The sequence below is a fragment of the Tinamus guttatus genome, unplaced genomic scaffold (assembly GCF_059628265.1).
Source record: "Tinamus guttatus ecotype Peru unplaced genomic scaffold, ASM5962826v1 Tinamus_guttatus_pri_ptg000115l, whole genome shotgun sequence".
NCBI classification, from domain to species: domain Eukaryota; kingdom Metazoa; phylum Chordata; class Aves; order Tinamiformes; family Tinamidae; genus Tinamus; species Tinamus guttatus.
The window spans coordinates 3,235,208-3,252,941 of record NW_028288649.1 but is presented as its reverse complement, the minus strand read 5'-3'; the positions used below and the strand labels follow the sequence as shown (position 1 = coordinate 3,252,941).

General features: G+C 42.6%; 1 protein-coding gene across 1 annotated transcript; it reads left to right on the top strand.

Annotated features, from left to right (window-relative positions):
* The first annotated feature begins 782 nt into the window (after positions 1 to 782).
* Positions 783 to 16,758, top strand: BFSP2 (beaded filament structural protein 2). Its single transcript, XM_088521051.1, has 7 exons — positions 783 to 1,235; positions 7,699 to 7,781; positions 9,710 to 9,866; positions 10,682 to 10,843; positions 15,022 to 15,153; positions 15,646 to 15,866; positions 16,504 to 16,758. Exons 1-7 carry the CDS (start codon positions 783 to 785, stop codon positions 16,505 to 16,507), a joined length of 1,212 nt encoding a protein of 403 aa, XP_088377177.1. The 3' UTR covers positions 16,508 to 16,758.
* The last annotated feature ends 976 nt before the right edge of the window (positions 16,759 to 17,734 follow it).

Below are 17,734 nucleotides of genomic sequence, written 5' to 3'. Positions count from 1 at the left end.
AGCAGAGAAGATCTCTCCCGGCCCCCACACAAAGCCTGGGGAGTTGCTCCACTTCGCTCGTCCAGCTGGGCCTGACGCCTCTGTTGCCCTGTTGGGCAGCCAGAGGGAAATGAGCCCTTGCCTGGCAGACCAGGTGCCATCCATAGGTGATGTTAAACAGCATGTGGAGAAGTAGGTGGGAGAGCTGAGAGGCTGCTGGGGTTACAGTGGTGCCTGGGGGTGGGTGATGGAGTCAAAGCACAAAGAAATCGTGCAGTCCGGGAGGGCATGAGGGATGGTTGCAGGCTTGGAAAAGCCAGCAGGGACCAGTCACCTGCTTGAAAGTTTAATTTTTGTTAACCTTAAGTGACGCTTTGCTGCAAGGGGTTGTGTCCAGAGCAAGCGCAGGTGCGAGCAGCTAATGCGTTTGTAGTGCGTGTATAGGCACATGGGGCTGTAAGGATGGGAAATCATCTGGCTGCCAGAGTGGAAAGCACTGGTGGGTATTTCAGCACGATGAATTCCTGTCCCGCAGTCCCTGTAAACACCATTGTGCTTTTCATGGGCCACATTTGCAGCAGCAGCAGCAGGGAGATTTCTCCTGAAATGGAGTGCTGACGGCGCGGAACGGCGCGCACAATGCGGCGGCCGCCGGCGCCGCACAATGCCCGCGTTCCAGAAGGACGGCGGACAAAGCGCCGACGAGGCCGAGCCCAAAGCTGCTTGGCTCGGCAGATCCCGCCAGCGCCGCGAGCGCAGAGGGCCGAAGCAGCCGGGCTGGCGCGGCGGACTCGAGCTGCAGCATGCCCTTGCCGAGGCGCCGCTCTTCGTTCCTGGGGCAGCAGCCCTCCTCCTCCTCCGCGGCGGCGGAGGGCTCGGCGGCGGCCGGCCGCCGGGTCAGCGTGGGCGGCGGAGGAAGGCCCCCGGGCGTCTACGTGGGCACGGCGCCGCCGGGAGGAGTGAGCAGCCTGGGCACGCGGGTGTCCCGCCGGGCCCTGGGCATCACGAGCGTCTTCCTGCAGGGCCTGCGCAGCTCGTGCTCCGCCGTGCCCCTGGCGCCGGGGCTGGAGAAGGGCCGCGGCCTCTCCTACGAGAGCCTCAACGGCTGCCTGGTGGAGTACATAGAGAAGGTGCGAGCGCTCGAGCAGGTCAACCAGGAGCTGGAGGAGCACATCAGAATCTACCTGGACAAGAAGTCCTCCACCATCAGCAGCTGGGGAGCGCTCAGGGAGAACTGGGAGGCCATTTACCACCAGGTAAGGAAGAGAGAGACGCCCTAGATGGAGGGCTTTTGATCTCCCTCTGTGATAACTAGTGCTACCATTGCGTGGCGTGTTGTGGAAAATGCCTGTGAAGCCAGAGAATTGCAGCAGGCGTCCTGCGCGTGGGGCTGGCGGAAACGCGCCCTAAGGCGCGATAGTCTGGTCTGATTGAAATGGGTGACTGTCGTCTTTTGTTTTTTCTTAGTTGTGGTTATTACAGTGAGCAGCAAAATTATTAAAAGAAAACTGCTAGGACCGAATTAGTTTATCTATCAACATAATATTGTTACAAGCATGTGTATTTTTTTAATTAGCAATTCAGATTTTTACATTATCCCCTCATTTGCTTAATCGCATTTTCAAAAGCTCTATTTATTTAAAAATACTAATTGCATGGCTACAAGTGAGTAGCTATCCCTTACTCCCCTTTGCCTGCACAGGGCTGGCTGCTCACTTTTCGGGGGACCGTGAAGGAAAGTGCCATGGGAGTGTGAAATGGTGTATCTCGTGTCTCGTATCTGTGATCTGGTCTCAGCGGGACATACCAGCCACGTTTGCAGTGGCACCTTCTCCCCAGTGTAGCTGACTTCTTCAGCCCTGAGCAGAAGGCAGGGACAGGACAGGGAGCAGAGCAGGGGCTATTGCTCAAAGCAAAACCTTGGAGAGCAGGAAAAGAGGACAACTGCAAAAGGTGGGGAGGAAACTTGGCCATGGGGCACTCCAGCCCCATTTGTCCGCATTGGGCAAAAGGACCTGCTCCCTGCAAGAAGCTGCACTGAAACCTACAGGGCTGCTGGAGGAGGAACAGCAGCGGTTCCTGCTTTGCTTGCATTGCATTGCTGCTGCTGGCAAAATGGGGAACCTCTCCATGTTGGATGGGAGAGGAAGCGAACCCAAGAAGCTGAGGAACAGCAGTGCTCACATCTTTTTCTTGACACCCTGCACTTCAGCCTAGTGCCTGGTAGCTCTTGGACAACCGCAGAAAATGTTTGTTGTTGTTGAATAAAGAGCTTCTAATTCCGTGACCCCATTTTGTATTTCACCTCAGGCTGCCCAGAGTTTTCCCTCTGGCATGGACAGGGCTGCATATCTGCAAACAGTAGGCTACAGATGTCCTCTGAATCCCATATTTTACTAGAGAGTGGCATAAAATGTTAGGCAAAGATCATGTGAGCAGTAGTGCCCAGCTAAGCACTGGCTTTTAAAGACGTTGCCTCTCTTTGTGTATTGATAAACGTCATTGGCACCACTAATCCCACACGGCTTGCTGAAGAGGCAACGGAGGGGCTGAACCAAGGGTGCTTACAAAAAGCAGTTGCATGAGGCAATCTGGCTGTTGCAAATGATGACTGCTATGTGAGATGGTAGGAGCTGGGGGTAATGCTATTCTTCCAGCAATCCTGCTTTTTTCTGATGTGTGTCCCATTCTGAAGTTGGAGACCTACCACCACCATCTTGTAAAACCTGCCAGAACTTACAGCTCAAGCCAAAAAAACTAGGACTGCAGATGCTTTAAGATGGTCTATTTGATTTTATTCATGTGAAAAACAATGTTGTAGTGCAGAGGATCGTGCTTATTTAATGATTTTTCATCCAAATGCTTTAATTTTAACTTTTCTTTCTACTGTTGTCCTGCCAGCTTTCCCTTACCTCCCTTCTTTATGAGTAAATAAACGCAGCTTGAAATGAAATCTAGCTTGAGTATTAGGATCTTCCTATATGGAAATGAGAGAAATAAAGCAATGAAGTAATAACAATTGCAAGTATCATAGAAAAACAGATAAAATGGTTAGCAGCATCCATATCCATTAAAACACACCAGAGAACAGAAAATTAGAATTCTTTCAATTACATCAATTAAATGAATGGATTGATTAGATCAATAAAAGATACATCACATCTTTTTTTTTACTTTCTCAGATATAATCGAAGATTCTGTGCGATTCTGACTAATTGGTTTCTGCAATTTTTTACATTAAACACCAGGATAAAAATAAAAGCAGGACAAAAACAAAAGCCAGGCCAAACACTGATTAACTCATTCCTCCTGGGACTCGCTGGCAAAAGGGTGCCAGCATTAACTCCCGAACTGTCTCGCTTATTAAAATGACATTAAAATCTGTTGCCACAGAAACAGCTGCAATAACACGAAATAAAGTATCCTGCCTCCACAGTGGGTCCAAGCGGGAAAAGTAAAAAGCATTCAGGAGTCAGGTTTAGTAGAAATGACAGGCTCCTGACAAATATGCTTACAAAAATAACTTTTAGATACATATTTAGATTTTTTTTTAAAGATGCATCACATCAAGGTAGATGCCAGGCGGTGGTATCCGGCATTTCCAGCGCTTTCCTCCTGGCAGGAACGGCCAAGAGCGCCAGCATCTTGCACGAGCGCTGAGCCAGGGGCAAAACCCTTCAAGCAGCAATGACAGAACCAGGGAAAATAACGGAGGGTCCTCCGGGGGGAAGCGCTTGTGGTTCATTACAGTCGTTAGAGCTGTTGTGGCAGTGAATAATTGACAGAGAGCTGAATGAGGCAACTATCCAAATCACAGTATTAATTATCAGGTGGGGCAGCTGGTTTTTGCCAGAGCAGGTGTAAACACACACACACGCGCGCGCACACGCACAGGCACATGTGCACACACATGCGCTAATTGGGACAGATGCAGAGCAGGAGGATTTTTGCAGGAACAGAGTGAAATGAGAAAACCTTGCTGAGAGGAATTAGTTATGTGACAGAAATGTAAATTCACCTTATTTTATCCTGCTCATGCTCTTTTTCCTGTGGTCTTTATCGCAGTCTTCTTATGCAAAATGCAAGAGAGATTTAAACGCCTAGTTAAATGTGCCTCTTCTGCAAAATAGAAGGCTATTTGTGAAGGTAATTCCTTCCCACCAAGCAGTGCAGCACCTGGGAAAAGAAAATACTTGACATAATCTTAGTATATTTACAGGGATGAGGGCTGAGTTCAGTCTCCAGGACTGCTCAGTTAGGGTATATGGAAGATGGAGAGAGAGAGCCTGATTTTGTCTGTCAGATAGCACAGAGCAAAGTTCGAATCACAGGATATAAATAAAAAAGTACACGAAGGAATAAATGTCCAGGACCGAGTCCCTCACTGCTGTGACTTCAGCGTACGGGTGCGAGAATTTGGAAGCTCACGGGAGCTTTCTGGAGAGATGCCTTTATTTGCCCCTGGTCCTACTGGCTGTATTTACCCAGGGTCAATATGAAGCGTGGAAAGTGTGCAGGGTTGCTCATCCCGGGCATTGCTACACCTAGAACAGAAAGCACTGGTGTATTTCCTGAGGGGCAAGGAGAGGACCTGCAAGGAGCCCCTCTTCCATCACTTGCCATGCCTGCTCGTGGCAGTTCATTTTTCCTGCCCGGGAACTGGATGGATCCCATTCTCTTACTGAGCTCAAGGACACGATAACCTCTCCTAAAACAGTACTGATAGTGCATGACAGCTACAGAAGGATGGCAATAAACTAGCTTGAACTAAATGCTCTTATCCACTCCCAGCAGCTCGCAGCCTCGGACAACATTCGCACACCGCTGCTAGGTGGAATCATTGGTTTGCATCCCCGTGGCTGCTGGGCATTAAAGCTTTTACAGGTTGTTCCGTTGGGAGGAGATATTGCTTCGAGAACCGGGCATTTTTTGACATAGTCCTGTTTATTTAGAAGATACTAGATATATAAATGAAGTCCTGTTTTCCTAGATGCAGCAGGAAGCAGCAAAGGACACATCAATCTTCCCAGCCTCTCTCCAGGTATTATTTTGCCTAAGTAATAGTCCTGCCTTTGCCTTTGCTTCCTCGAGGCTCTGCGAAGGGGCCAACACAGCACGTGTGACTGCAGGCAGCTCCCTGCGCTACCTGCGCAGCAGGAACCGGGTTGCAGCTGCCTCCGCTGCGAATGAAAATCCATTGGAAGCCGTGGCCTGACACAAACCATCTCTTTAAGTCTGCGGTAGGAAAGACTAGGCAGGAGCTTCCATTCTTTTTCCATAAAGGGATCGTTTGCTGAAACTGAAGGCAAATTAAAAGCCAAATAATTTTCCACTACATGAATAATTAAACCATGAGACAGGCCACAGCTGAGGCCGTGAGCTTAGCAGCATTCAGACTGGGACTAGACATTTTCAAGGATAAGCAGATTAAACAAAGCTATCAGTTAAGTACAGTTAAGAATTGGAAAGGTGTAGCAAGTCCTGCAATTCCAGATTTAGGGAAATCTCTGTCAAAAATCAAAAGTTACTAGACACCAGGGATAGATTTTTCCCCCCATATCACATCACATTTTGTCACAGATGGAGTTTGCAATCCCCCGTTTAGGGCATCTGATTTTGCATGTTGGACACAAGTCATAAGGTGGTTTATAAGCCATAAGGTGGCCATAAGGTGGGCCACATGATGCAGCCTGATGAAGCAGAAGCTTCTATTCAAGTAAGAGTTTTTAGGTAAAAATTAAGATTGTTTTTTTATGCCCATAAAGTCCCAAAGTAATCAAAGAAAAAAAATTCCAATGCTGCCTAGTTGTTTTATATATTCAGTGTTTACTCAAAAATTGAAAAAAAAAGAGAAGTGTTCAAAACATGTATACCCATCACCAATTCTAGAAAGACAATACACAGCTTAGAGGAGCTGTTACTAGTAACAGTACTTAAACTGGCCTAACACTTCCCATCTTGGCAGCTTAAGATGCCCTGTAAGCGTCAAGGAATCGGCCCTCGGGGAGGCTGTGGAGGGCAGGACGGCACCGTGCGGCCCCTGCGGCTCGGGGGCGGCCGCGTCCCCGCGAGCTGCCTGCCCCTTGGCGAGCCCTCCTCGCCTGTGGAACGGAGGCAAACACCAAAACACCATCACGGGGGTGCCTAAACCGCTGCCCTCGCACGCGGCCGCAGAGCGCCCGGGCGATCAGTCCTGCCAGCGCTGGGTGTTGCAGCCAACTGTTGACTCGTGGGAGAATTACATCAAACCAAAGAACCGCTAGGTGGAAGTCTTGCATCTTTTATTTCGAAGCCTATAAAAAGGCTTTCGTAGCTATCGCGAATCAGAGATACTTGTTTTCTGCACGCTTGCCTTCTGCGTAGAAGCTGCCATGAAATTATTTATCCTTCAGATCCCTGGTTGTATTTAAACGGTCTACAGCTCATTTTCAGGGGTGCTGACAGATCCAGTTCTGCTGACTCCCGCTATGGCTGTGGCTTCTGACCCTTCTAAGCACGATATTTTTTATATGCAGTCCATACATCCATGGCACAATTCAAGTCTGGGCCTAGAATCGGAAATCTCTAGGCATTGCCACTGATTATTTGTTATCAGCCACCAGCTTATAAAGAGAGGCGTAAGTTCCTCCTGGGCAGGGGCTCACATATTAACAAAACCCTAGAGAGCGTGGTACTGGGGTTGTGGTAAAGACATCCACCGTGGGACAGGTAAGAAATTGCCCCAAATACTTCAACAAAACCTGAGGTTACTGCTAAAAATAGCTTTTAATAACTAGGAAAAGAAAATGCAGCATAGGCATTTTAAGAGGGTAGTGAGAGCACAGTTTGCCTCCTACGTGCGTCTCAGCACAGGGCATTATTTCAGGTAACTGAAAACTACTTTTTATTCCCCTGCTTTCACTTTCATCACAGACCAAAAGCTATTTTAAACTGAATTCAACTTGCTCTGCTTGGTGATTATAACTCGTCTGGCTGCAGCCGTGCAGTGTCGCACTGCACCGCCCTTGCACCTAGAGAGCAGAGCACTGAAGGGATCTTCACATCCCATTTAGCTGCAAGCTTAATTAGCCAAAGGAGGATTTCTACTTTTAAGAGCTCTCCTGGACTCTTTAAAAAGATACTCTTCATGAGCTGGTTTGTTTTTTGTTTTTTTACCACTTCATAAAACCCTCTTGGAACAGAACAAGCTACTATGTAGCAAACCTTCTAGGTTTCCTTACCTAGAAAACAAAACCAATGCTCTGGGAACCGGTGGGCAGCTCACGGGGCACGAGTAACAGCAGCTCCTTGGCTCAGTGAGGAGCACAACCCTGAGGAGGATTGCTGACATGGGAAGTGTAACAGGAACTGCTTAAGTGCTGCTTAAACCTCATCTAGAAAATATAAGCAGTACTTAAATGATAAACACACCTTGCACCCAATAATGACTTTTACCCCTTGTGACCAGCTGATAATGAGAATAAATGTGTTTCCAGGAGAAGCTGAGTGTTTGGGAGCAATGAACAGACTGATGAAAAATTACAGCCTATTTGCAGACAATTTGTGAATTGCCATGTATGAAATTCATTGATTAAATTATCTGGAAGGAACCACTTGAACCACCTTAGGCTAAAAGATTATTTTCAGAATCAAAGCTATCCACCTCCTTAAAACCATATCATGCATCCAGCTGCCGCGCTACCTTTCTTCATCGTTTGAATTCTTGTCTCTCCCTCACAGGTGGGCGAAGCAGTCCTTGAAAATGCTCGTCTTATGTTGCACACGGAGAACGTTCAAGCTTGTGCTGAAGATTTTAAAGACAGGTAGTCTTGTGAAGCACCAAACTGGCCAATTTCTCTGAAACTTTTCCCTAACAGGGACTTCCCTTGTAAGGGAATTATATTTAATTAGTAGAACAGACTCCTTTTTTTTATGTTGGATATTTAACCATTTAACTTGGAAGGTTATTGTAACCTGGCAAAATAATTAGGACACTACAATTAATTTGGCAGAAAATTTTCAAGATCTATAATAATGGAAAATGTGTGCTGGCAAGGTTATTTAAGCTAACCTTTGATATACTGACCCTAGTCTCTTTTGAAAGGACAGTATTCATTCAAATTTTGGGTTGGTATTTTACAAACACAAACATTTGTATGATTTTTGGCTTACATTTTTCAAGCAAGTGGTTTAAGAACAAATAATCATTCTGCTGCAGCACCTGAAATACAACGGTGTACTTCTACAAGTGTCAGCATGAATCCATTAGATAAGAAAAAATAAAAGAAATGAACTGCACTGATTTTCCTTGACTTTGTCAAGGGAAATGAAGAGGAAAAGATCTTAAATACTGACAAACTACTTCTAAAGAGTCTTTCAGCTTGCAAAGCCTAATTTGATCTGAATATAACTGGGTAGGAACACACTTCCTTACAATAATCATGTAAACGGGCACATGAAACTTTTCAAACTGTACTCAAAAGGCCTGATTCTTCTAACTTTTACTGATAACAGACTTGTTCATTTACAAATAGCTTTTTGCAAGGTCTGATGCACAAACTGTACTTCAAACTAATTCATTTTTGTTCCGTGTGACTTTTATCTTCCCTCCACAGTTCTGTTTCTCCCTCTATGGTATTACTTCATTTAATCCTACCAAAACATGCATTAACCACATACTTAGGTTTGTCTTTTAATTTAGAATGGTAAAACTTGTTGTTGTTGCTTAGATGCAGTAAACCACACTCATATTTTAAGTACTTTTAAAAAACAATTTTAAAATTGTCTATTAGCTTCTGCAAGCAATATACATCATAAAGAAAGTGTTCAGTCAATGCACTGCATACTAACAACTCCTAATGCTCACTGGAATTAGCTGCTTCTTTCCCAAGCTAGTGAATTCCCAGGAAAGTAGATGGCTCTCCGGGGAAGAGTACAGAAATTGTTTATGAATTTGGCTGCCTTCTAACCTGTTCCAGAATCCAGCTGTCTAAGTTTGCTTGCTTTGATACTAAAGTCTCCTAGTATTGATGGAATTAGAAGTATCCATCCCCACTGTTAATATACACTACATATTGGTCAATATACACTATGTATTAACAGTTTTAAAACAACGGGAGTTGGTGGGGAGAAGAGGCATCAGCAGCCACCAAAGCAGCTGCACTCAAACTTGAACCAAAAACGGGATAATCTTGGATGAAAATCTTTGCCCACCTTAAGCAAATACCAGATTTCCTATTTACTTCAGTGCTACTAGGATCTGATCTTAAGGGCAGGTTACGACTCAGGAACATAAATAGACTTTCATCAGTATGTCCATTGTGGAAAGTAATGCTTGACCCTTGCGTGTTTTTTGATCCTTAGCTCCCTTTTTTTATGTAAAAGGGTGGCCAATTATTCCCACTTTATAGTCTAAAAGGCATGCATATCCACAGAGCATACAAACACCAGAACGAAACAAAGAATACATACCTCTCCGTTCTTGGTCAGAAATACCTCAAGTTTGATAATATTGTACCGTGAGTGCTAGATTAGTCTGTCTTATGAATCTCTGAGTTAAGAAAAAGGCACTCAAGGCTCTTTTAGTTGTGGAATTGAAGTATATGAAGATGAGGAGAGGGCAAGGCATTTTTTTTTTTGTGTGTGTGTGTTTTTGTGCCCCTCCCTGTCTGGAACACAGACAGCTAATTAAAAAAAAAGGAAAATTTCTCTTGCTGAGAAGTGCTTATTACACGATTTTTTTTCTCTGCAGGTATGAAAATGAGCAGCCATTCAGAAAGGCAGTGGAAGAGGAAATTAATTCCCTCTATAAAGTGATTGATGATGCTAATTTAACTAAAATGGAGCTGGAGAGTCAGATAGAAAGCATGAAAGAAGAACTAGCTTTGCTGTCTAAGAATCATGAAGAAGTAAGTCCAGAACAGGGATACCGCAGAACTAACGTGTATCCTGTTTTGGCGGGTTGGGATGATTCATCTAGCTAAGTCAGTATCAAAAACCTGCATCTGTCATGTATGGATGGTAGGATTCTTTTGAAAGCGGTTCCTATTTTTCTTCTCTCTGCTAGTTTAAAGCACTAACCTTTGAGACATGATTAAAATTACCTACTTAAAATTTTTAAATCTTTCTCATGCGATAAATATGCCGAGGAAGAAACACTGTCACTTCGTTTCTTGCTAGACATCCCATGGGATATTAATGGGATTGAAGAGTCACATGTCAAACCACTATGCCACATGAGGGGCAGTAAGCAGTTGTGCTAATGCCTCAGGAGTAAAAGAGAGATCGAGCACTATCCTGCCTTACATTTCTTACAGATTATTTCTCCGACCACAATACCTCAGCAAGTTTGGCATGATTATGCACACTTGGGTTACCAAGATAAAGCTTCATCCCCTCCCCACTTTCATGAAATTCCCAATGGTCTCATTTTGCTGAAAATACCCAGCGGCTTCAGCACCTCCTGCAAATCTTGAGAAAGCTGGAAGTTGTTTCAGATGAGAGGGAAAACACACAACATTGAAAGAAATTCACAAACCCCTTTAAAATTCCATATATTGCAATGTTTGCTATGAAGCTAGCAGAATCAGCATTGATGCTGCTATCTGCCCACATATATACGGTACAATGAGCATAACAGCCTTCCAAGAGCTCTTCTTCAAGCCCATCTGGAGATACTTTTCAACTGGCCATTTCATTTTTTTTTTTAATTTTTATTTTTAAGGATGTGAAGGTGTTATACAAACAGCTTGCTGGATCTCAGCTGGAAGAACTTGATGTTCCTCTTGGAAGTGGCCTGGACGATATACTGGAAAAAATCAGAATCCACTGGGAGAGAGATATTGAAAAGAATCGTGCCGAGACAGGTGCCCTGCTCCGTACTAAGGTAAATGCTGATATAGGTCTAAGTAGGTAATTCCAACACAAAGGCAACTAAAACAAATACAAAATCTAACTCATACCCTACAACAACTTTGGGGGTTATTTTTCCTACTACTTTCTTGAAACAAGGAATGATTGTAAAAATATAAAAGATTTTGGTCCAATGCCACCAAAACAATCATTCTCATTAAATATCAGTGACTTCCTTGGGACGCATGGTTTTAAGCAGCAGTGGCAACGACTCTGTTGATATCACAGGTATCTGTTGGAAACTTTCAAGGACTCTGCGATGGTGGTGGTAAGAAAGGCAAACTTACTCAGATAAAACCTGGGTAGGATGGGCCACCCACCTGGGTAGGATTAGGACCATTTCTCAACTGCAGAAATAACAGGAGCCCACGAATCAGAAAGGTCCAAAGACACTGCTCTACACTATTTACACAACTACTGGCTTCTTGTGGACTTCTCCTTGAAATCATTTCCTTTGGCAGAGGTAGGAAGACTGGGAAACTTGGAAATGAAAACTGATCATAATGGAGATACTCCTTTTGAAAGTTCTCTCTCCTCCTGATGCTGAGTATGAAAGAACTTTTTAATGCAGCTTTTCTTCTGTCATGAAGAACCACTCATTTTCTGAAGTGCCTGGTTGAATAAGTATTTTTGCAGAGCTGAAGCCTCAATTTCAGTGTGTAACACTATGTTTTAATAGCCATTTCTTTCTTAGCTGACTGTTAACAACAAAGGATGACATGGTGAATCATAACTACAGCTGTGCTCCAGAAATACATAGGAAAGACACAGTCCCATAAGCCTTACGGTACAGATTTGTTATGACAGGAAGTAATGAGTGGCAAAGCCAATGAGAATTGCTGTGATGGCACCAAATTCCTCAGCGTCCCCGCTCTCCTGTCAAGCACTGCCACTACTTATTCCTCTTCCTCCTCCTGTGCAAACAGACACCCTGATAGCTACTTTCTTCTCATTTACTTCATGCCTCCAAAATCTGGTATTTTAACTGTTCAGAGATATCACTTGCAGAGAAAAAAAAAAAAAAAAAAAGGCCGACTTATATTAGACAGACCATTTGATCCCACTCTTGTGTTTTTGATGGCAGCAATACCAGACGCTGCCGATAACGCAGACATAACATAATCCATCCCTACTGTCAGACCTTAGACGAGGATCTTATTCTTTAGGAAATAGTTTAATTTGTTCTTGCTTTAGTTTATTTTTAAATGGGAAGATGCATTTGAGTATCACAGACTTCTGGGAAGATCAGTTCTGGCTCTAAGCAGATTCTCACAGGACATTCCAGGGTTTTTATCTCAAAATACCTCTCTCATTAAACCCAGAAGATGCAGTTTCATACCTCACACAGATCTTGTTACTATTTATACAGACAACAGGAGTTATTCTAATTAATTTCAGTCCTTTCTTTAAGTAAGGCTGTGGCCTTCTGACATCCTATGTCACTAAGTTGCATTGTTTCATAATCCACACTGAAAATGTTTTTTCTGCCAGTTTGGAACTTGAGACCTTGCAGTACCCGGCTGTTTCCTTGTTCTTTTGCAGCATCACAGGAGGAAGAGCGGTTCCTTCCTCTCCTTTGCTCTTCATCACTAATTTTTTCAGCCTCTCTCTTCCTGAGTTTTCTTTGCTTCCTAACATTTTGATTGCTTTTGCTGCACCCTCTCTTCAGCATTGCTATGACCAGCTGAGCCCAGGCCATTTCAAATGATGTGTTAGCATTGGCTTAGGTGTCAGGGCAGTGTTTTCATTATTTTCTGACCAACTCCCTGGTCTGATTTGCCTTTTCTTGTGACTGAAGTTGCAACCTTCACTGTGTGTCTTCAATGTCTTCATGGATATTCAGGCACCAAAACATATGAAATTCTACAGGTATGAGGGGAGTTTCATATGGGATTTTTTGGGGATGTATTTTATACCTTTAGAACTCTGGTCCACTGGTTGTTGCTAATCTCTATAGTCTTCTGACATCCATAAATCTTTCTAGTCCATGATTCACCTACATTTCAGTTAGTTAATACGGGCTCTTGCAGTAAACCTTAGGGCAACATGCTGTTAAACTTTTGTCATGATGAAACTAGATTATAACCCTCCCGCTCATATGATGTCTCTTGACCAGATGTTCCTCCATGACAATGCTCTTCCTCAGCAAGTGATTATCCAGTTTCTCCTGTAGACTCCTATGGCAGATCTCCTAAACGGTTTTGAAACGCTCAAGAGTTATGTTCTGCTAACACATTCCCAGAACTCTTAGACCATGCTAGGCCATAACCTTCTGGCTATTTATATTCTGCCCTTAACCATCAATTATCTTGATTCCATGAAAAACGTATTAACAAGAGATTCTAGACTCCTAGCTCAGAAGAACCGTACAGACATGTTTTAAATCAGCCATTCGCAGGAAACCCAAGCAACAAAATGATAAAGATTTCAGTGGATGCTTAATCCTTATTTGCAGGCAGTTATTTGCAGGCACCATAATTCACTGGGTCCTGTGTGCACGAAAAGCTGTGTAGCTCATTCACTGAGCACTTACTGGCTATGTCATCCTCAGTAGTTAGGGTCTGACGCAGACACCTCCATCTGCCCATCCACCCTTCGTGCCAGTCAGGTAACTAATGTTAGGCAGCCTTAAGAGTTTGGGGTCCTTCCTGGAAGAGCCCCAACATCCCCTGTGGCGAAGGGATTTATAGGCAGTCTGAATTTGCACAGCATTCAGGCTGCCATTAAGGGCAACGTGAGTGAGAGATGCCAGGCTTCAGGCAGCACGTGTGGGCTGTGAACTACAGCCAGGGACCAAGGCTCTCTTCCTCCCCTCTACATTTCATCAAAGAAGAGGCACTTAGAGTCCTCGTGCTATAATAACGTGCAGACTACACTCTCTAAGCAGTTCAGCAGGCACCATTTGCTCCAGAGTGGCCAGTCCGTGATCACTAATCCATGTCCGCTGGTATTTGGGAAGGATTATATTTCTATGAAGCGCAACTCTCTATCGAACAGTTCTGGAAAATACAGGCTTTGTGCTCCCTGAAAAGGCCCATTTTATTCTTTAGGTTGAAACTGAGCCCAGTGCAGCACAGGCTCATAAATCCTGAATTATATTTTATTATATTATTATATCATTATATCATTATATTATATTTTAACTGGTACTTAAATGACATGTTAGTTTTTCCTGTCCATTTGCACTTCAGATTATTTTATTCACAGGGATGAATGTGTATGCTTCACATCATGCTATTTAAAAAAAGAAGAAAAAAAAAAGAGTTCTATAGATGACCCCAATGTATTGTAAAAAAAAAAAAAAAAAAAAAAAAGGATTTTTGGTGCATAGTCCCAGAAATATTTGACCTTATGTTTAAAGTAAAAGAACGCATGATCAGAAAAGGAAAACAGGGATGACTGTTTAGGGTGGAATGGAAGTATTTTGCATAGTTTAACATTGGTGGTAACCAGAAAAAGAAATACAGCTTTTGACCAAAGAATCATATTTGCTAGAGATCCCAGTGCTTTGGATTGAAAATCTTGACCTCAGATCTCTTTAAAAAAGCATAGACATTCTATATTTGTTAAAGTATCTTTTTCTTTACCCATTTTCAAGGCACTTGAATTAAAACGTACATTAGAAATTACATGCACTAAAAGCACAAAACTGAATAATCTTAATTTAATTAACAAGAGATTATTTTTCTGGCCTCTGTGATGTGATGTGATTTCTTCACTGATTCACAGAATCCTATGGGAATAAGGTAGAAAAAAAAAACTTACTTCTGAAACAAAATTAAATTAAATTAAATTAAAACTAAGTGAAAACACTTATTTCTAAAAATGTTTACAATATGCTGTAAAGAGAAGATGAGTTACAGCAATGTTTTCCCTTTACAGGTCATTTAAAAATTTACTGAATGAATGCTGAACAGTTTCTGTGGACATAGATAAAACATTTCCCTTTATATGGATAAAACTATTTTTAAAGTAAATGTATAGAAAATATGACAATTTTGACACTAAAAGTTATCCGACATTATTCAATATAGCAGAATCAAACTTTAAATCAGAACAACTGCCACAAACTACGAAAATATTAACTGTCATTTGAAGATGTAAGCAAAATAAAATAGTTGTTCTCTCTTAGCAGTTGTTCTCTCTTACCAGCAACAGGCCGAACCAACAGCTGCTGAACGAACCCAAGAGGAAGAACTGGTGGAGGGCCTAAGAACAGAGTTCCATGAAACTGCCTGCAAAATACAGAGCTTGCAAGCAGAAACCGAATCTTTAAGAACTTTGGTAAGTAATGTTGATTTTCAATGGGTATATTCTTCTCTGAATTCAATGTCCATTTTGCGGTGAACACTTCCTTCTTAGGATGCAGAGTTAGGCAGAAATCCCTTTTAAAAAGGATATTGTTTCCAGAGACGCCAGACATTTCGGGACTCTTACTCATGCGGTGCACTGAGTGCAGAACATTTGAAAATTGGCTCTGCAATTTCAGTCTTTAATGTTTTCACACTGACCTTGCTTATAAACTCTATTGAGACTGCTGAGAGTATGAAGAATATGAATATGAATCTAGACTATGAAGAACATCAGGACCAAGAAGAACAGCCTAATATCTGTATTATGGTAGATACTTTATCAGTAAATCTAAAGAAAGGAATCTCAGAATATTAAATCTCTACTTCAACATATAAAACAGATCCAATAGCTAAACCTAAATCAAACTTACTACAAAGGCTATGAAAATCAATTGTTTTGACTTGTGATGTTCTGCTCTTATAGAAAAGGGGTCTGGAGAACTCTTTATATGATGCTAAGCATTGGCATGACATCGAACTGCAGAACCTAGGTTCTGTCATTTCCAAGCTGGAGGCAGAGATGGGGGAAATCAAAGTAGAAACGGAGCAGCAGCAGCGGGATCGTGACAATCTGCTGAGCAGCAAACAACAGCTGGAGAAGGACATCGCTGCATATCACTGTCTTCTGGATGGAGAACAAAGCAGGTACTTCTCATTAAAAAAACAAGCACACTGTGAACACAGCCAACACGTGCTCTGAGAGGAACTGAAAGACCAGGGTAGCTCTTGTGTTAAATAAAGCGAGGAGGTAGACAGTTGGCCTTGGAGAAAGTGCCTAAGTGAGAAATTACAAAGCTACTGCAGCATCTGTGCTACACTAACAGCTGTAAGAAACTGTGCTATGTGTCCCATGTCTGGGGAACGTGATGCCTTCCCTCTTCCTCCCACTGTGCAGTCCAAATATTAAAGCTATGATTCTGAGAAAGGTCTTATTCTAAGCGCATGGTACCCCCTGGAGTCTGAGGACAATTTGGCCCATGTCCTCTGGGCATAACCAGTAGGCGCGTTTATAATATTTGGGTTCTTTTTTTTTTTTTAATTACTTTTAAGATACTTAATCACCATTAGTCATGGAGTCACATGATGCACAGATTTTGACTTACTCTCCTGTCCAGAGGTAAATTTTCTACTCATTTAGAAATAAAATACAGTATACAACAATTGTTTTCTGCTGCCCATCAAATCCTGTTGAATCTGGTAAGATTTCACCTGTTGAACACAGCGTTTGATTCAGCACATTTCCCATCTGTAGTAGTCAGCAATTTGACCTTTTTATTTTCAGCTGATTCTGAAATTGCTAGCATGAAGAAGACAACATTGCCATTCAACGCGGAAGAAGATGTCACTGCCAAGTATGTTCCTGGAAGCTAAAAACCCATCAGAACAGCCTGCTTTATTCAGTTTGATTCGACAGTCAAAGTAGGTTGTAGCTTGAACAACTTTATTAGGCCTTCCTCATGTAATTGCTTTGCTTACAGATTTCAATTTACCCATATTGTTAAAATTATAATAAAAATAAAGAATATCATGGGTTTTGTTTGACTGTTTTTCTTCAAGATTCTTTTCGTGATAGCTTGAAGAGGTTAAATTAAAAGCATAGACTCTCCACCTTCCAGCAAGAAAACTACTTTTACAATATAAATAAGATTGAACTACCCACCCACTGAGCAAACAGCATGCAAGTGGAAAGTGCTCTTAAACGTCGTGTCCCAAGACCATCAGCTTGTAAGTGTGGAATGTGATTCAAACATGCTGGAAGCGGGTAACTGTGAAAAGGACTTGATGCAGGAGGTAAAAGAGCATAAGCACCAACGCAAGCGCCGCAGCAGTACCGAGTAAACACACTTTACTCTAGATAAACTTTTTCAAAGGTGAAAGAGGGAAGCAGCAGTTCTATCTGCAGTCCAGTCTACATCCTACACCTGCCGTATACTGAGAGGACTAACCATGGTGCCAACTTGCGCAGCTTTGCTACTTTTTTGATATGTTTGATATGCTTGACTGTATCCTGATACTTGGTTAGATTAACTTCTGAATTTTGAACCCACGTATCACCAAATTGTGATGCCTCTTTGCAGTCTCCAAAGTTGTTTTGATGATGTTGTGCTGAAACAGATTTGTCTTTTTTCCACTCCCTGTACTTCAGCTCTTTTGCATTTTAAATATTAATTTCTTCATTGTATTGCAAATGCAGTATAGTCATATAAAGTGTGGAGACGGATCCCCTATAGTCAGAACTATAACAAACCTTGGCCCAAATCTTAGGTAGATGTTTAGCTTTCCTTCATGAGTTCCTTGAATTAAACTAACCATTTATGTATTTGTTGCAACAGGATTTTACAACATGAACAGCAGACTGGCGTGTGTGTGTGAAACAGTTTAAATAGACTTAGGCTACTGAGAAATACGATACGTCATAGAGTAGACACAGTCTAAATATGTTTCAATCTTTAATCGAATAATTATCTAACAAAGCTACTTAGTTTTCAGTAACTGGTAAGACCAGATACACT